The sequence below is a fragment of the Equus przewalskii genome, chromosome X (genome assembly GCF_037783145.1).
Source record: "Equus przewalskii isolate Varuska chromosome X, EquPr2, whole genome shotgun sequence".
NCBI classification, from domain to species: domain Eukaryota; kingdom Metazoa; phylum Chordata; class Mammalia; order Perissodactyla; family Equidae; genus Equus; species Equus przewalskii.
In genome coordinates this window covers 123069591-123089958 of record NC_091863.1, presented here as the reverse complement: position 1 = coordinate 123089958, position 20368 = coordinate 123069591, and the positions used below count along the sequence as shown (strand labels likewise).

Here is a 20368-nt window from a genome sequence, read left to right as displayed (position 1 = left end):
GCTGGGCACCGTGGAGCTCTCACACCGGCCCTGGCTGCGTGGCAGCCGAGCTTAGGGCACAAGACAGCCCAGGTGCGCTCCCAGCGCCGGGCGCGAAGGGGCGGCGGGCTGGCCTGCGGCCAGAGCGAAACCACCCCAGGAGCCCCTCAAGGGAAGTACCGAGCCTGGGCCGCCCAGCCCCGGGAGCCCGCTGGGGGCGGGGCGGGGCGGGGCGGGGCTGGCGCAGGGTGCTGGCTGCAGAGCCCCAGGTCCCAGCGCCCGGCCGGCTCGCGGCCGCGTGGGAGCAGCGGGGCTCGACGGCGCGGCCGCCCGGCCGCCATGGCCACGCACGGGAAGCTGCGCCGGGAGCGGGGGCCGCAGGCAGAGTATGAGACGCAAGTCAAAGGTGAGCGGGCACTGGGCGCTTGCCGCCCGGTTCCCTGCGGAGACCCCGAGGGTTGTGGGAGAGCCCGAAAAGTCCCGCCGCTGGCCCAGGGCCCGCTGCCCTTCCCCAGCGACCTCTGGAGGGGGTTGGGGAAGGGAGCCAGAGCCCCCTGCCCACCCCCTCCCGCCCCTTTGGCCTTAACCATCCGCTGTTCCCCCTTCCTCCCTCCCTCCGTCCCTTCCTGTCTTCCTTTGGTCGCTCTGCCCTTCTTGGTTCTCCCTACACCTCACCCAGGGAGCCTGAGGAGGGAAAGGGGGCACCGGGTGAACTAAGGTGCCCCTCAGAAGTGGCATTCTAGGCAGAGTGAAATCGAACACCTTGACTTTGCTGAGGTGGTCGGGTAGGGGAGTCCGAGTGCCTAAGTGGATGGATTAGTGGTGGCTTTGCCCTAAAACCACTCCAGTCTCTGTAGCTCAGTCCCTTTGCCCTCCCTTGGGCACTGAGGTGGCTCAGAGCTGAGGGCCGCTGTCTCTGCGTCAAGCTGGTGCAGTGAGTCTTGGGCTGAGAGATGCAACAGGGCCAGCTTTGCAGTCTTCTGAGAGTAGACCTCTTTGGATTCTGGTAAACACTGTGCAAATTACATGCAAATCAGCTTTGCAAATTCTTAGTCATGGCTTCTGATGGTCTTATTCAGGGTGTGGTAGCTCTTGCAGAGGAAAGAAGGCAGCATCCAAGCACCAGCAGTTTGGGGCCATAAGGTTTCCTGGTACCTTCAGATGTGTGACCTCATAGATCACTCTCAATTGCTTTGTCTTACCTATGAAGGAAACTTAAGCTCAGAGCGGAGCAGTAAATTTGCTCGTGGTCACACAGCACTACAGCTCCTAGAAGGTAGAATGAAATGACCCTTGAAGTTCCTTTCAACCCAGAGATGCAGGTTCCAACGTAAATATCCAATGCAAGCAATTTACACCAAAGTATGCACGAGTCCTCCAGGGCTGGGAGAGGTGGCCTGCTACCCAGAGCCAGCTTAGGTGACTGTATGCAGGGTGAGCCAGTTCTTCAAACCTTACCTTCGTCGTTTCTCTGATGGCGATAAGGATCCCCATCCTGTATCCCCAAAATGTCATGAGGCTGAAAGACTTTGGAAACTCTTCAGTCAGCAAATACGGGTCAGTTAATTCACACTGGAGAATTGGGGTTTTGAGCAAGTCTGTCTTTAAGACAGTCCTTGCCTGCTCTGGGTCTCCAGCCATTTTAACTTCTGTTCCCCATCCCTTCGCCCCCAAAAAAGAAACTTCCTACCATGCTAGAAAAACAGGATCACTGTCTTGACACCCTAAATTCTGAAAGGTCAGCACAGTCGCGGTTTGGGAGGCCATCTTCTCTTCTGCTCTGCTTGTCAGCAGAAGTGAGACCATATGCCTTGCTCGCAGGAAGTGTTGGTGGGGCCCGAGTCCCTTCCTTTTGACAGATGTTTGTATGCATCTCTTCTGTCCGAGGCCCTGGGCATTCAGTGCTGAGCAAAAGAGAACCAGTCCCTGCCCGCCTACGGCTCCCAGGTCTAGTGGAGGAGACAGAGAGTAAACAACCCATCATGCAGTTCATTTCAATGGTGATGATGACTGCTATAAAGGGAAAGCACGGATGTCAAGAAAAGGGGTGGGAAGAGGGCCAGACCTAGTTTGGGAGGTGGTCAGGGAAGGGTTCCCTGATGATTGCTTCTGAGCTGAGACCTGAGAGCCAGACAGTGACACAGCCTAGAGGCGGGGGGCTGGGCACCAGCTCACTGTGCTCAGATGGTGCTCATTCACAAGTCTCCTACTTGACACCAGCCAGTGCACGTGTCCGCATCCTGACTGAGGTGTGGCTGCACTGAAGAAGAAATGGAACAGTTTGGCGTGCTGGTCCACTCATCACTGTGCAGTTGTGATAGGTCCCCAGGGAACTATTGCTCCGAGAGGGCTGGGCAGGTGCCAGAGAAGGTGAGGTGAACTGGGATAGCAGACCTTTCTAGGAATGAAATGAAATTTAGTTTTATCCAAAAAATGTTACTCTGATTCAATGAAGACTCTCTTGATTGCAAGTGGCTTAGAGCACACTCCACCTGGCCTGTGGAGCTGAGTCAGCACTGGAGCCCAGCCTCGGATGGTATAAGGAGACTCCGGGTCTCTCACTTGCCTCTGCCCTGCTCTGCATTGCTTTCGCTGTCAGGAAGCACCCCCCACCCCCAACATACACACACACACACACACACACACACACACACACGTGTTTTCTTTTACTCAGCTTGACCCCTTGATGAAAAGAGAGTGCTCCAGTGAGAGTGAGGACTCTGGCCCCGGGTCCCATCCTGAGCCCTTCCTGGTGGTGGACGGGGTGGAGGGGCCGAGGGATGGGTTATGCTGAGTCAGGGAGAGGGACCCAGGGGCTGTGAATAAGAAGGGGACAGTCTCCAAAGAGAAATCAGAGAAGATGGCGATGCCAGGCAGGCAGAAGCCACAGAGGCCACCACACACCTTACAGCCCCTGGGAATTCAGTAGTGAGACAGAAATCCAAACAGTACCAGTACCGAGCTGTTCACAGTAGAGTCCTTTCAGACAGCCCCCTCAGGTCCTACACTTTCTCCCTTCCTCCCAGGCTGGGTCTCTGGTCCGAGCCCCTGCTGTCTTTTGCCTGGACTTGTGCCATAGCTGCCAACTGGGCTGGGTGCTTTCCCTCTGTCATCTGACCTCCGCCTTGGCTCCCCATGGCAGCCCGAGGGGGCCTTGAGAGCGAAGCCAGGTCACATCACCCCCGCTGGCCTCTCAGATTCCCCGGCACAGCTTCAGCCACACTGGCCCCAGTAGCCTTCACTGTTCCCTCTACCTGAACACTCTCCCCCTACATGTCTCCACGGCCCCTCTGTCATTTCCTTCAGCTCTCTACTCCAAAGTTGCTTGTTCCTGACTGCCCTCCTCTAAAAGAACCTGTCCCCGTCCCCACCTCCTGCTCTGATCTTGCTTTGCTGTGGTCGCCTTATCAGCACCCCTTGTTCCTGGACATTCTAGTATGTGTCTGTTCCCTCATTCCCATCCTAGCTCTGTGGGGGCAGGCACTCGGTCAGCCCTCTTTGCCACTGTATCTGTGTCTAGAATGTGCCTGGCACAGACTCGGTACAGAATCAACATTCTGCTGAATGAAGAAATCAGTTAATGTCCCTCCCTGGGCACGTGGATGGAGATTAGTGAATGGGTGACCCACTTGCCAGAAACCAAGACAGTGCCTTATTGACCTGGGATCCTCAGTGCCCACTTGGGCACCCAGTGAGTGGCAAAAATGTTTGCAGTAGGTTGCTTAAGCTTGTCATTCAGGCAGTTCTCTGCTTTAGGTCTGTGTGAGGAAAGCGGTGTTGTTGCCAAATCGAGCCAGCAATAAGCTGTCAAAAGCCAGCAGTGTGAGGGCTCTGGGTGTGGTTCTCACTGCCAGGAGGTGGGGGTGGAAGTGCCCTGGGGACAGAAAATGGGGAGTCTGCACTGTGGGGCTGCCGTTGCCCCTGGGGCCGAGGGCAGAGTTCCCAGCCCTGAGGCTGCAAGTTCACTGCAGCCAGTGCATTTATGTGTTTGCAGGGTAGGCTGCCCTACCCGGAGTCCTGGGCACCGGAGGGGCAGGAAGTCTCAGGGGAAGCAACTCGGGGGCTTTCCAGGAACCAGGGAGTGATGGGAAGCCCAAGTGAAAGGCGCCTGGCTGGGGACAGGACAGGATGGGGCTGGGGCTGCTCTAGGTTCCCACCATCACAACCGGCTCCAACCCTCCCGCATCTACCCCACTCCCTCTCACCCCTGGGCATTTGCGTGGCTCTCCCTCCTCCCCGGAACAGCCTTCCCTCCCATTCCTCTTCAGTGGGTTGGGCCTTGCCTGTTCCCTTTAGCCTCAGCCCAGCTGGATGGCTGAGCCCGGAACGTCTTCCAGGAAGCCAGCCTCCTTCCTCCTCCTTGGCCCCAGCCCTCACCCCTGGGGTAGACGGGACCGGGGGCTGTGTCTGCCTCTTGCACCCCCGGGCCCCGCCACCGAGGCCTGAGCCACAGTTCTCCTGTAGAGATGCGCTGGCAGCTGAGCGAGCAGCTGCGTTGCCTGGAGCTGCAGGGCGAGCTGCGGCGGGAGCTGCTGCAGGAGCTGGCTGAGTTCATGCGGCGGCGGGCCGATGTGGAGCTCGAGTACTCCCGCGGCCTGGACAAGCTGGCCGAGCGCTTCTCCGGCCGAGGAGGCCGCCTAGGGGGCAGCAGCCGGGAGCACCAAAGCTTCCGGTAGGTACTGGCTGGCAGGATGGCCGTGGCAGGGCCCAAGGCTCTGCTCCTGGTCTGAGTGCCCCTCTGCCCCCAGGAAGGAGCCGTCCCTCCTGTCGCCCTTGCACTGCTGGGCCGTGTTGCTGCAGCAGACACGGCAGCAGAGCCGGGAGAGTGCGGCCCTCAGCGAGGTACTGGCCGGGCCCTTGGCCCAGCGCTTAAGTCACATCGCTGAGGATGTGGGGCGCATAGTCAAGAAGGTAAGGCCCCTGCCCCGGACACAGGAGGTGTGCACGGCCTTGGGATCGAGCAGGGGCAGCCTGTGGGCGTTCAATCCAGAGGCGTCAGGGCTGGGAGGGCATGGGAGGCCAGGCGGGCATCAGGCAGAAGGGAGCTGGGTGGAACCTTGAGTGCTGAGCTGAGGTGTGGCGGCCAGCAGGAGGGCAGCAGGTGCCACACTGGGGCAGTCCTGTGGTCACACTCCCCCTCCTCCCCAGAGTAAGGATTTGGAACAAGAACTGCAGGAGGAGCTCCTGGAGGTGGTGTCAGAGCTTCAGACGGTGAGGACGGGACAGGGCCCACCCTAACTAGAGGGAGGCCATGCCATCACATCTCCCCATGCCAAGCTCGAGGAGTAGGCTTGGGTGTCCAGGAGAGACCTGGGTTTCAAGGACCGCAGCATGGCCCTCTCTCCCTGCTCTGGGCACAGGGGGGTCGGGCTAAGTGCTCATGTGGGATCGCCTAGCTCTCCGGTCCCAGTCCTGGATGAGCCGGGAGGAGGAGGGGAAGGCTGGCCGTGGCCATGGCCTTCAGCAGGGCTGCCTGGCGTTGGGCCTCCCTGCAGGCCAAGAAGACGTACCAGGTGTACCACACAGAGAGCATGAATGCCGAGGCCAAGCTCCGGGAAGCCGAGCGGCAAGAGGAGAAGCGGGCAGGCCGGAGTGCCACCACGGTCGTCGCCACTACCGCCACCGCCGAAGCAGGGCCCCTCCGCAAGAGCTCCCTCAAGAAGGGAGGGCGGCTGGTGGAGAAGGTGGGCCTGGAGGGCACTGTCTAGCTCTGAAGGTGCTGGCTCCTGGCCTTTGTCCCTGCCGGTCCCCAGTCCTCACTAGCATCTGCTGGGAGGTGGTGCATGGAGGGGGAAGGCAGGGCTAGGGAGGGGAGAGCCGCAGACCCCTGGTGAGGCTGTAAGGGGTGGGCCTGGGCCTGGTCAGCCCTACTGGCTCTGGAGGGCTCCCCAAGCTGGGGTGGTAGACAGAGGGGACAGGAGAACAGTCACTGGGTCTAGGACAGCCCGATGCAGTCTTCCCCGTGCTCCTAGCTGGTCCCCCCCAGCCCAGCTGAGGCAAAGAGCGCTTTCATGCTCCCAAGCCTGGGGACCCTCCACTCACCCATCCCTGCCTCACACAGTGCTGTGAGGTTTCAGAGGGGCGAGAAGACATGTAGGATGGGTGATCTGGTGACATGCAGGGAGAAAGAGCATTTGAGGTGGCTCCTGAAGAGAGGATGGGAAGGCTGAGGCTGGCAGAAATGCCAGAACAGAAGTGCCAAGCTGGGCAGAACTGGAGCGGAACAGGAGTTGCTGGCCCTGGACGGGAGAGTTTGTGTGGGGCAGGGCGGGGTTGGGGAGGATGATAGGACTTCTGGGCTGTGTTGTTTGAGGGGCCTGTGGGACATGGGGCGTAGCTGTCCACATGGGGAGGGGAGAGAGTGTGGGAGGGGATGGGAGTGGGAGTTCCATGGTAGGCCACAGTTGGGGGCTTCCTGGCCAGCAGCGGGGATGACCCTGGGGTGCCTGTATGGTCTCGAGCAGCGTCAGGCCAAGTTCTTGGAGCACAAACTGAAGTGCACGAAGGCGCGCAACGAGTACCTGCTCAGCCTGGCCAGTGTCAATGCTGCTGTCAGCAACTACTACCTGCGTGATGTGTTGGACCTCATGGATGTGAGTGCTGGCTGGGCGGGCCGGGGGCTGGTGCCCAGGGCACTGGGACCCACCCGAGCTGTGTCCTTGCTTCCTCCCCAGTGCTGTGACACAGGGTTCCACTTGGCCCTGGGGCAGGTGCTCCGGAGCTACACAGCTGCTGAGAGCCGTACCCAAGCCTCCCAGATGCAGGGCCTGGGCAGCCTGGAAGAGGCAGTGGAGGCCCTAGATCCTCCAGGGGACAAGGCCAAGGTGCTGGAGGTGCATGCGGTCGCCTTCTGTCCCCCGCTGCGTTTTGACTACCAGCCCCATGACGGGGATGAGGTGAGGGTGACTGCCCCGCCGCTTAATGCCCCAGCCAAGGGCTTTGTGTTGTGTGGTGCTCAGTGCTCAGTGGAAGGGGAGGTGAGGCGAAGCAGTTCCACTTTGCTCTCAGCGGCCTCCAGGCAAATGAGGCTCACTAGAGGTCTCCCACTTGCATTTGAAGCAAGCAAACTTCTGCAGTTCAGGCAGGGAACTCACACCCCTGCCCCCTACAACTACAAACAGCAAAATGATCACCAGTGTGTACAGCTGTCTCCACCAACTCTTCTCGCAATTCTTCTGTATATTTTAGACATTTCACAATACAGACTTGGGGGAAATAAACCTTACAAGCAGTAAAATATAACTAGGCATCTTTTTACTTGCCTCTGAGCTGTTTTTGTCTTTTACCAGTTTGCCCGAATGGGCGTTGCGCATGGACTGGGCTGACAGAGCCTTTAGTTCTTTAATGTGTATTTTGACCAAGGTAATAGTTGAAAAAGTCAGCATCCCTCAAGTCTTATGACAGCACCCAGGAGTTTTCTCACTCCCCCTTTCTGTTCGCGATTCCCACTCCCCAGAAACAGCTGCTTTCCAGTCTGCTCCCTGCTGCTTCTGGTGCTTCCATCCGGGTGTGCACAGAACACAGCAGGCTGCGAGCTGCTTTGCAACTTTCCAAAGCCTCCACCGACTTCCTTCCATGGACCATCAGCCCGCCCCCACCTCCCTGTGACAGTGCTCCCTCCGTGCTGTCCGTGCAGTCCCTCCAGTCCCTATTCTCTTCTGCTGGAGCCCAGGGGTCCTGCTCAGCAGCCCTGCCATGCTCTCCTGCGGCACACCCTCTGGGGCCTGGGGCTTGTATCTTCCTCTTTTTTGGAATTCAAGGTTGAAAATCATTTTCCCTTTAGAATGTTAAAGGCGTTGTTACAAGCGAGGCTGTTAGGATAGTCTCTTTGCCCCTGGTTGTGAAATGTTGTGACGACCTGCCCTGCCCTGCCCTGGGGATCCTTTTTTCTTCACGGTGCTGGGCAACCAGTGGGCAGTGTCAGTGTGGAAAGTTGTGTCCTTCGGTTTGGGGCTCATGTTATTAATAATCCTTTAATAATCTTCTCCCCTTAATTTTCTTTTCTCTCATTTTCAAGAATTCTTGTAATTGGACGCCGGACGTCATGGGTGGATTCTCTAACTTCCTTGTCTTTTCTTTTTCCTATTTCCCATATCTATACCTTTTAATTCTTCTTTCTTTAGCGATTTCTCTAATTATCTCTTCCAACCCCTTCTTGAGTTTTTAAAGAAAATTTATTTTTGATTTTTTAAGTTCTGTTTCCCAGCTTCCCAAACTCCTGTTTAAAATAACCCTTTGTTCTTGTTTCATGGATACAGTATCTTCTCAAATCTTTCTGAAATGTTCGTTTTTGTTTTCTTGACATTTGCTTCTGTTCCCTGCATTTTCTCTGTTTGCTTGCAGTTTTAAAAAGCTCGCTTCACTCTGTGTCTTCCAGCTTAGAGCATCCCTCCTGAGGAGGAGGCGCCAAGAGGGAGACAGGATTCCGTGCCCGTGAGCAGAGCTGGTTGGCAGCAGGATTCCTCACAGGGCGTGAGGCAGGGGCTCAGAGCGCTGCTGCCCAGAGACCAAGGAGTGGGGGCGCGTCTTGCTAAGAGGGTGCTGGAAGGGACTGTAGGACTTGGGCTAGGGCTAGGGGCAGTGGGGGAGGGCTTGGCCCTGGTTTGGATGCTGTCAGGAAGCAGGGGTAACTCTGACTGGGTGTCTTAGCAAATATTATCTAGAAGATGGGGGGTGGGCAGGATGAAGGGAGGCTAAAGCTGCCATCAGTGCATATTAGCCAGGACAGAGGGCAGTTTGGTCTTCTTTGTGGCTTGGATGGAGTTCTTGTCTTCACCCATCATGGTCACAGAGTGGCCTTGTCTGATGTGCTCTGTAACATTCCTCATTTTCAACAGGACAACCCCAAAGCCCAGCTGTGAGCACCTGGCCAGCCTCAGCTGGCGGCTGCTGCTCTGCTCTTTCTCATCAGGAGGGAGTTTTGTCCCCTTCTTCAGCTGTGACTAGTGTCCCTGAGTCCAGAATCCCTCTGACTGATCATTTCCCGAGAGTAAATCTCTAGTTTTCTGCTCCTTGTGTGGGTTTGGGGCTGCGGGTCTTCTAATGTCAGTGTTCCCTCGGGCTAGACTTTCTTATAATTGTGGTAAAAAATACATAAGGTGTACCATTTTAACCATTTTTAAGTGTACAATTCAGTGGCATTAAGTACATTCCCACTGCTGCGCAGCCATCCCCACCATCCATCCCCAGAACTTTCCATCTTCCCAAATGGAAACTGTCCCCAGGAAACACTAACCCCCTGCCCCTCCCCCAGCCCCTGGCACCCCCATCCTCCTTTCTGTCTTTATGAATCTGACTACTCTAGGGACCTCATACAGGTGGAATTATACACTATTCGTTCTCTTGTGTCTGACTTGTTTCATTCAGCATAATGTCCTCAAGGTCCGTCCAGGTTGTAGCACGGATCAGAATGTCCTTCCTTTTAAGACTGAATAACATTCCAGTGTGTGGATGGACCACATTTTGTTCATCCGTTCACCTGTCGATGGGCGCTTGGATTGCTTCCACCTTTTGGCCACTGTGAATCATACTGCTGTGAACACAAGTGTACAAATATCTATTTGAGACCCTGCTTTCCCTCCTTTTGGGGACAGATCCAGAAGTGGAATTGCTGGATTATAGAAGTCTATGTGTAATTTTTTGAGGAACCGTTGTACTGTTTCCTAGATAGACTTTTAACCAGTCCTGGCTTCCATGCCCCCTGCCCCGGGGAGACACTCACTGCCTCGGTCTCCTGAGCGTTCCCAGGTTCAGCTGCGCGCTCTGGCTGGCTTCTGTCTGGGCTCCATCTTCCACAGCCCTGTTGACATCTCTCGCGGGTCGCCATCTCCGCTCTGCCCGGGGTGTCCCTGTGACTTGCACCTGTGTGCTCCCCTTACGGTGGGGCCTACAGGGAGCCTTTAGTCAGCTGTGGATAGATGAAGTCCTCACTCTCACTTTTAACTTGATGTCCGAGTTCCCTGGATGTTTACATGTTCCAAAGTGAGGAATTCCTCACTTCCCAAAGCCACTCTCATTTCGCCACGAGGAACCTACTTGCGCTTGATTCGAGTGAACGGTTTCTCTGCCCTCTCCTCTCCACAGGGGAGGTCTGGCTGGGCCCTTCCTCTTCTGTCTCAGACCCAGCCCTTCTGACCATTCGTTTTTTGATAATAAACTGCTTTATTGAGGTATGATTCACATGCAATACAATTCACTCATTCAAAGTGTACAAGTCGGTGGTTTTTAGTATATTCACAGAGTTGTGTGACCCCCACCACCATCTCATTCCAGAACAGCCAAAAAGAAACCCTGGACCCATTAAGCTGTCACTTTCCCCTCCCCAACCCCTGGCACCCACTGTCCTACTTTCTGTCACTATGGATTTGCCTCTTCTGGACCATTGATGTAAATGGAATTGTACGACAGTGGCCTTTTGTGTCTGGCTCCTTTCACTGAGCAGCACGTCTTCATGATTCACCCGCACAGCAGCAGGGAGCCACTGGGACCTCCTGCCTTCTGTGGCCAACTGACATTCCACCATACGGACGCACCCCATTTGCTTGTCCACTCATCTGTGGACGGACACCTGGGTTGCTTCTAGCACTGGGCGACCATGCCTAGTGCTGCTGTGAGCGTCCGTGCCCAGGGCCCAGTGGGCATGATGTGCTCCTTTTCCTTGCGGAGGCGCCCTCACCCTTCTTTAGAGCCGGGAGTGTTAGGCGTCAGGCCTGGTGGTCCTATACGGCAGCCACTGAGGCAGTGGAAATGTGCCTGGCTCCCTCATGCCCCGGAGACCTCGCAGAGACCTTGGTGCCCACTGCCCAGGCCCTCTCCTATGTCTGAACTCAATGTCCCCAGGCTCGGCCCTCAGCCCCTTGGATACTTCCCTCCACAGGTGGCTGAGATCCAGGTTGAGATGGAGCTTCGGGATGAGATTCTGCCCAGAGCCCAGAATATCCAGAGCCGCCTGGACCGACAGACCATCGAGACAGAGGAGGTATGAGTGGCCCAGGAGATGTGCATGGGGACAGGGACCTGGAGACGTGGAGCCAGGTGCCCATGGTCTCCCCTCCCCCTTCCTTCTGACTTGGACTTCCTGTCCCTCTCCTGTCCACCACTTCTTCCTGCCCTGCTGCTGTCCTCTCCCCAGGTGAACAAGACGCTGAAGGCCACACTGCAGGCCCTGCTGGAGGTGGTGGCGTCGGAAGATGGGGATGTGCTTGACTCCTTCCAGGCCAGCCCCTCCACTGAGTCCCTCAAGTCCACCAGCTCAGATCCGGGTGCTCGGCAGGCCAGCCGGAGACGGGGCCAGCAGCAGGAGACTGAGACCTTCTACATCACGGTGGGGAGAGCTAGCCTGGGGAGGCAGGGCCGGGTCGCAGGGAGGGCCCAGAGCTGGGACTAAAACTTCGGGCTCTTCTTGGGGTTTCCCAGAAGCTGCAGGAGTACCTGAGTGGACGGAGCATCCTTGCCAAGCTGCAGGCCAAGCATGAGAAACTGCAAGAGGCCATTCAGCGAGGTGGGTCCGGCTTCTGGCCCCCTCGGCCCCTTCCTCCCCACCCCCAGGGCCAGGAGCGTCACCTACTCTCAGCTCTCCTCCCTGGGAACCCTAGTCTGCCCAGAGAAGTCGAGTGGCATGCAGGACATGACCCAGCAAGGGTCCTGGCCCCCATCCCACCCTTGGCCTTCAGGCCGAGCCTTTCTCTCTGCGGTGCACTGAGGACCTTCTGGCCCGAGAGGCACACCAATGTTTTCTCCTCCCCAGGTGACAAGGGAGAGCGAGAGGTGTCTTGGTGAGTCTTTCATAAGGGCCGGGTTGTTCCCAGGTGCCGGGCTTCTGCAGGGGTCAAGCTGTGATGTCCCCACCTTCCCTCTCGTTGGGGCCCAGCTCCGCTACTCATTCTTCTGTGGCCTCAATTTCCCACTTTGCCCAGTGGGTTCTGGAATAACTCTCGAGCTCCAGGGCCCTGTTTGGCTGGGCTGGGGGTGGGGCATCCTATTCTCTATGCCCACTCCCCTCAGAGCCAGCTCCTGTTTACCACAGGACCCAGTACACACAGAGAAGATTCCAGAAGAGCCGCCTCCCCCGCCCCACCTCCCAGTATAACCAGAAACTCTTCGGGGGAGACATGGAGAAGTTTATTCAGGTACTCGCTTTGCCTCACACTCCAGCTGAGGGCAGGCCCTCCCCCTATATTCTGGTCTCTCGCCAGCCCGGCTGCCTGTGACTCCAGTGTTCCCCGTTGCCAGCCACTGGTTTAACTGTCCCTTCCTGGCTGGGCCTTTGCCAGGCCTCCACTCATGGAAGGGAGTGTCCTTAGCTAGTACCAGACATCTACAGAAAGCCTCTGGTGGGAGCATTTTTCAGGGTGAGAAATGAGCTTCTGGCCAGCATGGTACTGGGAGTCCTAGAGAGTGAAATAAGGGAAAGAAGAAAGATCAGAAAAGAAGAAATACCACTATTATTTGCAATGATGTGATTATATACGTAAACATTCAAACGAATCAACAGTCTATTTAAATGAACTTGCAGTGTGACTTGATTTGAGGTCAGCCTACAGAGTTCGATTGCGTTTTCACATGCCAGCAATAAACGGTCAGCAAATAACATGTCAGGGTCTCCCTAAACCTGCACCAGGGATACCAGACCCCCGGGGGGAGCTGAGGAGCCGTGGGCTGGTGGCCTCCTTGGTTGCCCACAATCGTCATGCCTTGTTAAGAGAAAGTAAAAGCGAGCGAATGTTGAGGTGGGACGTGACATGTCCACAGTGGAGTGAACACCTTTCTGTCCCCAGAGCTCTGGCCAACCCGTGCCCCTGGTGGTGGAGAGCTGTGTTCGCTTCATTAATCTCAATGGTAAGCAAGACCCCGGCCCTCCTGCCTCTGGCCTGGCACCCAGCACCCGGCAGCGGTCCCAGAGGGGATGGGGAGGGGACTCCGCCCACTGGCTCTTCGTCCTCTCTCAGGCCTGCAGCACGAGGGCATCTTCCGGGTGTCTGGTGCCCAGCCCCGGGTCTCGGAAATCCGCGACGCTTTCGAGAGAGGTGGGACTGGCCGGGCCGGGCGGGGGTGGAGGGCTCCCTAGAGCCCATGTGATCAAACTTCTCGCCCTGCGTGTCGCCCTCAGGGGAGGACCCACTAGTGGAAGGCTGCACAGCCCACGACCTGGACTCGGTGGCAGGGGTGCTGAAGCTCTACTTCCGGAGCCTGGATCCCCCGCTCTTCCCCCCGGACCTGTTTGGAGAGCTGCTGGCTTCTGCGGGTGAGGCCAGGGCCTGAGGCCAGCTGGGTGGGAGGGGCTGCTTCACTGTGACCTCGGCCACACTCACCCACTTCTCTCCGGGGTGGCGGCCTTGGCATAGAGCTGGAGGCCGTGGCAGAGCGAGTGGAGCACGTGAGCCGCCTCCTGGCCCGGCTGCCTGGATCGGTGCTGGTGGTCCTGCGCTACCTCTTCACCTTTCTCAACCAGTGAGTGCTTCTTGGGGGGCGAGGTGGCCAAGGGGTAGCCCCACCCAGCTGACAATGGGGGTGCAGAGGACACTAGAGCTCCTTGCCTGTGACCTGTGTGTGCTTCCAGCCTGGCCCAGTACAGCGATGAGAACATGATGGACCCCTACAACCTGGCCGTGTGCTTTGGGCCGACGCTGCTACCCGTGCCTGCTGGGCAGGACCCAGTAGCCTTGCAGGGTCGGGTGAACCAGCTGGTGCAGACGCTCATCGTGCAGCCTGCGCGGGTTTTCCCGCCCCTGAGTCTGCTGCCAGGGCCTGTCTACGAGAAGTGCATGGCCCCGCCTTCTGCCAGCTGCCTGGGGTACACTCTTTGTGCTGCCTGGGGTGGAGGGTCCAGCGGAGGGGAGCCCCCTCATCTGTTCATCTGTCTCACTCTGCTCTGAACCTTAGGGACACCCAGCTGGAGGGCCTGGCAGGGGAGAACGAGCCGGAGATGGAAGCTGGGACCCCAGCCCAGGAGGATGGTGAGGGCGGCAGAGAGGAGGGCCCCGCCCTGTCCCTGCCCCTGGGTGCCCACTCCACCCCCCCCTACTCGGACCTTCTCTTCTCCCTAGACCTGGAAGGGGTTGTGGAGGCCGTGGCCTGCTTTGCCTACACTGGCCGCACAGCCCAGGAGCTGACCTTCCAGCGTGGAGATGTGCTGCGGCTGCACGAGCGGGCCTCGGGGGACTGGTGGCGGGGCGAGCACGCCGGTGCCCGGGGACTCATCCCACACAAATATATCACGCTGCCCGCGGGGTGAGCGAGCGGCACAACCCCTCCAACCCCCAACCCTGCTTCCCTTTCACCTGGGTTTCTGGCCCTTCCCCCGCCCGAGTCCCGGCTTCCATAAGCCTTTCCGACCACTTGTGGCCGACACTGAGCCCGCTGGCCCCAGAGCCTGTGCCAGAAAGAGCACTCTAGACAGGCTATCTTTCTAACCCCAGAGCAGAGAAGCCTACGGCGGGCCAGGGGCTGCAGGCTTCAGGGGAGCCAGTGAGCAGTCCAGAAGGCCTCCTGGCTGCGGAGTTCATCCATCGGTGAGCAAGGGGAAAGCGGCCCTCGGGAAGACCTCTTTTGGTGGCCCCAATTGCCCACCCTGGCCAGGCCGGAGGGGGCTGGGGTCAGGCTTTCCCAGCTGGAGAGGGGCCCAGTGGGGAGAGAGTTGTCCAGGTGAGGGACACCAAAGGAGGACAGAATGGACCCACTGGACCAGCTTCCCTGTTCCTTTTCCCTTGGCCACGCCCTGGGTTTGGGAGGAGCCACTGCCAGGTTAGCACAGGAGCTTCCCAAGGAGCCCCCTCCAGGCTCACTGTCTGTACCCTGCAGGCCAGAGCCGTGCACCCTACCCCAGGCCCCTCTGGGCATACCCGGGGACCCCTCTGGGCACAGACGGCACTACTTGGTCCCAGCCTCCCCAGAGCGACACGTGGAGGTGGATAAGGTGAGGCGGGGGGGCACCTCTTCTGGGAACTCTCTGCCTCCCCTCATGAACCAAACTCTTCCCTCCCAAGGTTGGAGCCAGCCCAGGGTTGCGGGGGGGCGGGGGGGGGGGTAGGCCTGCAAGGGTGTGAGTGCCGGGGGGAAGGACGGGCCCAGAGGCTGGGTCAAGGGGGACGTGGGGGCTCACGCATTTGGGTTTCATGTCTGATTCTTGAGCGGGAAGTTTCGAGTGGTGTGGGTGAGGGGTTCCCGGACAGACTTCAGGGCTGGGGTCTAGAGCCAGGCTAGGTGACGTGGCAGGCACTTGGCGGGCCAGGGAGGATGAAAGGGACAGATGGAAGAGAGACTGGAGTGGGTGGCTGACTGGGGAGCCAGATGGGGCAGTGGTTCTCGCAGAGGGAGAGAGTGGGTACTGGACGCAGCCCCTGCGAGGGGTGCAGCCTAGGGAGCCCCGGCTCCCTGCTCTGTCCGATGGGCCCAGCGCACCCACCTGCCAACCCCCAGTGAGCACCACTGGGCTGATGAAAGCCCTGGGAACAGTCTGAGCTTGAGGAGAGACGGGGAGGGAGCACGCAGTGTGCCGGGTGTGCCCCAAAGGCCAGGCTTAGGAGCCCGGGGACAGGGGGGTGAGCTGGGCCACACAGACTTGACGGCCAGAGGAGCAGGAGCCAGGCGGTGGGGGCGGGGCAGGGCAGCCGGGAGACCCCAGGGGAGGCAGGCAGCAGGTGGGGCTGGGTGGGGGGTAGGTGCACTCTGACCTGGGCGTCCCCAGCACGCTGGTGGTCCCCAAGGCCCCCAAGGTAGGGGGTTGGGGTGTGGAGTGGTTATGATCTCAGCCAGAGAGAGAGAGGGCGTGACAAGAGGGGAGGCCCGTGGCCCAGCCAGAGGGGCCCCGACTTTAGGGCTGGGCTAAGGATTGCTGTCTCCAGAGGAGGCTGTGACAGCCACTCCAAAAGTGGCAGGAGGAGGAGCCAGCCCCGTGGTGTAGTGATTAACTTTGTGCACTACGCTTCGGCAGCCCAGGGTTCGCCGGTTCACATCCCTGGGGCGGACCTACTCACCACCCATCAAACCATGCTGTGGCAGCGTCCCATATACAAAATAGGGGAAGACTGGCACAGATGTTTAGCTCAGCGACTGTCTTGCTCACCTGAAAAAAAGTGGCAGGAGGGAAATTGGGCAAAGGAGGAGGGACAGCAGTTGTGGGGGCCATGGAGAGGGGGTGGCCAAGGATTGTTTTTGGAGTGGGGAGAGTTCTGGTGGAGGCTTGAGCATCAGAGGGTGGGAGAGCCTCACTCCTGGGTCAGTTGGCAACACACTGACCTGGGAGTGGTGGGAGTGGATGGACAGGTGGGGGACATTCTCACCAGATGCCCTCCCTTTCTCTCCTCTCTGCCAGGCCGTGGCACAGACCATGGACTCCGTGTTTAAGGAGCTCTTGGGAAAGACCTCTGTCCGTCAGGGCCTCGGGACAGGGTCCACCAACTCCCCCAGCCCCGGGCCCCGTAGCCCGAAGCCTCCAGCCTCCAGCCGCCTCGGCAAGAACAAAGGCTTCTCCCGTGGCCCTGGGGCCCCCGCCTCACCCTCTGCATCCCATCCCCAGGGCCTGGACTCACCCCTCAAGCCGCACTGAGGTGCTGCTGGCTCCTTCACAGGCCCTGCCCTACCCTAGGCGGCCACGGGTGAGACCGGCCGCCCTCCCCAGGCCCTTTGCTTCTCCCTGGCCCTGTCCAGCAAGTGCTAAACACCTGCTCTTGACTCTTTGCAGAGAGGACCATGTGGCTGTCCAAACATGCCCCGGCCTGCCCCCAGCCCTGGCTTAGGCCCCTTGGGGAGGCAGCTGAGGAAGGAGGCTGGGGATAAGCCCCTCCCTGGCTTTGCTGTGAGGGCTCTTCAGTGGCTGTTGGGTGGCAGGTGCCCTTGCACAGATAAGCAGGCCCACCAGTGCCCAGGCCTGTCTCTGCCTCAGCTGAGGGTTCGAGCATGGTGGGGTTGGCAGGTGTTGGCAGCCATTCATAAAGACCTGTGCATTGACTTCCCTGTGTGAGCCAGTTCTCTGTATTAGGGGGCTGGGCAGGTGGGTACAGGGCCAGCCCATAGCGCCCCAACTGCTCCAGGACAGATGCCAGGGCAATCAGCAAGAGGCAGCAAGTTGGGCTACTGGAACACCTTCCACCAGGGGTCCCTTGGCACAGAGCTCTCCACGACAGGGCTGTGTGGGTTGCGGACTTGCATCTTTGAAGGCTCAGTCGCCTGCCTCACGGGTTCCAGAGCTGTGCATGTGTCTGTGGGTGTGGGGGTGTGTGTGTGGGGTGGGGGGTCTGAGAGTGTCTTTCCACTGTTACCCTGATCCAAGGAGACTCTCGGATAGAAAATGAGCTACAACTTTTATCAGGGAGAGAGTGAGAAGGGAGGGCAGAGGGGGACTAGAGGCAGAGAAAGGAAGGTCCCCTGGCCCCGCCCCTTTCCTTCCTCCTGGCGCCCCCCACCCCCACCCTGGACCTCTTGGGCAGGCACTGGCTGGGGTGGAAGCTACGTGCCACCCTCAGACTCTGCAGCCCCTCCCCACACCTGGCACCAAGGAGCTGACCTCTGGGGCCCCTCACAATCCCGGAGCCAATTCCCAATCGGCCCCCCTCCCAGTAGCCCCTAGGGCCAGCCTCAGGCAGGCAGCTGAACTTGGTAGAGCCTCTGGAAGGAAGGCGCCCCCTGGCTTCTCAGGAGGAAGTGTCCTTGGCCAGGAAGGAGCTGGCAGTGGCACAGGACTCATCTTGGGGCCCTGGGCTGGGTGGGGCACGCCTCCGGGCCCAGCAGAGCAGGCTGCGCAGCTCTGAGGAGACGCTGCTACTGAAGGAGGCGTAGATCCAGGGGTTGGTGCAGCTGTTGAGGCTGGCTAGCAACATGAGCAGCACGAAAGGGGGCCCTGTGGGAGTGGAGGAGTCCGGGCTGGGGCTGAGGGTGCCTGGGCAGGGGCGCGACTCCCCACCCCTCTGTGCCTGCTAGGGGCTAGCATGCGTGTGCTCGTGAGCCCACAGCTAGATGTGTGTGTGTAGGGGGGAGTAGAGGTGTGTGTGCAACCAAGACCCGTGCCCCACCCCCCCGCCCACCGTGCCCCTAGCCACAGTCACACCCACCTTCCCGAGGTGCCTCTGGGTCCCACGCTGCCCACAGCTGCACGAGGAAGAAGGGCGCCCAGCACAGCACATAGACAATCACAATCACCAGCGTCATCCTCACGGTCTTGGCCACGGCTGCTGACACCCGGGCTCCCTCTCTGGGACTGCCTCTCCGGTGCCCTCCGCGGTGCCCCCCAGCCCTCTCTGCCGGCCCTGGCACCAGGCTCGCATGAATCTCCCGGAAGATGAGCACCTGGCAGGCGGTGATGCCCAGGGCTGGTGCCACAAACACCATTAGGGCGATCCAAGTGACATAGGCACGGAGGCCCCAGGGCTCGGCAAAGTGGGCCCAACAGTCGAAGACCCCGCTGCCGTCTCCCACGTCACGCTGGGCGAAGATGAAGAGCTGGGGCAGGCTGAGAAGAAGCGAGAAGGCCCAGGCCACCAGTACAGGCCGGTTCCAGCGAGCTCCACCTCCGTGGCGGTATGCCAGCATGGGGTGGCAGATGGCGCGGTGACGGTCCAGCGTCATGGCCAGGATCATGTAGGAGGAGGCATACATGCCCACCATCTGCAGGTACTTGACTGCCCGGCACAGGGCATCAGGCCCACGGAAGCGATCGGTGGCATCCCAGGCCAGCTGGGGCAGCACTTGGAACAGAGCCACGGCCAGGTCAGCCAAGCATAAGTGGACGATGAAGACGTGCATGGGTGCCCAGTGGCCCCGCCGGCCCCGCCGCACTAGAGCTCCCAGCACCAAGCCATTGCTCAGGGCCACAGCCACAAAGACCGTGGAGAGCAGGGCCAGCTCTGCCTGGGCTAGCAGCGGATCCCGGGTGTCCAGTGCCTCCTCCTCGCTGCTGTTGCCAGGTGGGGTGGGTCGAGAGGGGGGCTGGAGCACAGCTGGGCAGGGGTGGAGGGAGAGGGCCAAATTAGGGAGTGTGCTCTACAGGGGCCCCGGGCCCAAGGAGGTTCCAACTGGACAGGCAGAGCTGGTGGCCTGGGCAGCCCGTCAACCTGGGCCTCCTGCTTCCCTCCCACCTCCCACTTCCTGGCTCTCATTCTTCCAGCAGAGCACACACCATCCCCCACGCCTCATGTGGTGGGGCGGTAAGGGTAGCCCCAGCCCCCATTGAGTATGTAGGGCTATGCTCTCTCTTCCCGCCAATGGCAGCCTGGAGAGGAGGATTTAGGCGGTCTGTGCAAGAGGGGCTTCTTGGCTTCGTCCAACCCCACTCAGTCCACCCAGCTCATCCCGGTGGGGGGATGGGTGGAGGATGTGTAGGGGCCTGGTGGCTGGAAGCTGGAAGCTTACCGGAGGTGGTGCGCGTTCTGAGCATGATGAGGCCGGGGCAGGTGTCCTGAGTGCCTGGAGGAGACAGGGTGGTGAGGTCAGCTTCCTGTTCAAGGGGCTGGCCTGGCTGCCCAGAGTCTCTGGATAGGGGTCCTTAGAGAGGTGCTAGGGTGGCCAGGTCCCTGTCTGTGTGCGTGGTGGGCTGAGGGTCCAGCCTGTGCATGCAACTGCATGTGTGCATGCGTGCCAGTGATCGGGCACTGAGGGTGCACCTTTAGCTCCATCAAGGTTAGTGCGGTCTGGCCCCACTGAACCAGACATGGACCTTTGGGCACTGCTACGCTCCTTCCCAGGACTGGGCAGGGGAAAACAGAGAGAGGGACAGTCAGACAGATGGATGAACCAAGCCTAGGACCCACCTAGGCAGCCCACGAGGGCTGAGGCAAACATACGACCCCCCTGCCCTGACAGAGGTCAAGAGAAGTGGCCATAGGAGGGCTGGGGACCAGGCGGGAGGGGCCAGCGTGCCCCCGCAGCCCCTCACAGCACCTTACCTGGCCAGGCTCCCGGGATCCTGGGCGGGCAGCTGTGTGAGAAGGTGGCCCAGGAGCTCAGATCTGCTCTCCACCGCCCGCCCCGCCCCAACCCAGCCTCTGGGAGGGACCTACCCAGGAGGGGACTTCCTCCCCCACCCCTCCCCCCACGCCTCCCAGGGCCTCCTGCTTGGGGCACCGGAAAATAAGCTCCTGGCCTCCTCTGCTTCCTTACCTGGCCGCGGCCCCCCCAGGTCAGTCCCCAGGACTCCTTTCCCCCCACTCTTGAGCACCTTGAGCCCTCCTCGGCTGGCCCAGCTGTGCCCACCACACCGGCTATCCTTCCCCCACTCCCCGCAGAAGGCCCACCTTGCTAGAAGGTCGGCTCTGGCCGGGCTCTGGGAGACCACTTAGTTCAAGTGTCCGTTTTATTAATGAGGAAGCTGAGGCCAGAGAGGAGTGGGACTGCCTCAGGATCACACAGCTTTTTCGTGGCAAAGCTTGACTTCTCTTTCCCAAGTCGGGCTCCTTCT

General features: G+C 59.6%; 2 protein-coding genes across 6 annotated transcripts; one reads left to right on the top strand and one right to left on the bottom strand.

Annotated features, from left to right (window-relative positions):
* Nucleotides 1-204: 204 nt before the first annotated feature.
* On the top strand, nucleotides 205-16926 carry ARHGAP4 (Rho GTPase activating protein 4). Of its 5 annotated transcripts, none has more exons than XM_070604886.1 (22): nucleotides 205-385; nucleotides 4444-4651; nucleotides 4728-4890; nucleotides 5128-5190; nucleotides 5475-5663; nucleotides 6444-6572; nucleotides 6654-6875; nucleotides 10856-10957; nucleotides 11111-11302; nucleotides 11395-11479; nucleotides 11726-11753; nucleotides 12005-12107; nucleotides 12756-12816; nucleotides 12927-13004; nucleotides 13088-13222; nucleotides 13323-13428; nucleotides 13538-13771; nucleotides 13861-13934; nucleotides 14025-14208; nucleotides 14397-14489; nucleotides 14779-14893; nucleotides 16292-16926. In XM_070604886.1, the coding sequence occupies exons 1-22, from the start codon at nucleotides 319-321 to the stop codon at nucleotides 16523-16525; spliced, it is 2865 nt and encodes a 954-aa protein (XP_070460987.1). In that variant the 5' UTR covers nucleotides 205-318; the 3' UTR covers nucleotides 16526-16926. The 5 variants fall into 5 exon arrangements, with proteins under 5 accessions (XP_070460987.1, XP_070460988.1, XP_070460991.1 ...); XM_070604887.1 differs by having other exon boundaries at nucleotides 225-385; nucleotides 6690-6875; XM_070604890.1 differs by lacking the exon at nucleotides 12927-13004 and having other exon boundaries at nucleotides 227-385; nucleotides 6690-6875.
* Nucleotides 16927-17261: 335 nt separating this feature from the next.
* Nucleotides 17262-19944, bottom strand: AVPR2 (arginine vasopressin receptor 2). Its single transcript, XM_070604892.1, has 4 exons — nucleotides 19857-19944; nucleotides 19324-19377; nucleotides 18027-18911; nucleotides 17262-17815 (listed from the first exon to the last, which is right to left on the bottom strand). Exons 2-4 carry the CDS (start codon nucleotides 19346-19348, stop codon nucleotides 17610-17612), a joined length of 1116 nt encoding a protein of 371 aa, XP_070460993.1. The 5' UTR covers nucleotides 19349-19377; nucleotides 19857-19944; the 3' UTR covers nucleotides 17262-17609.
* Between the last annotated feature and the right edge of the window lie 424 nt (nucleotides 19945-20368).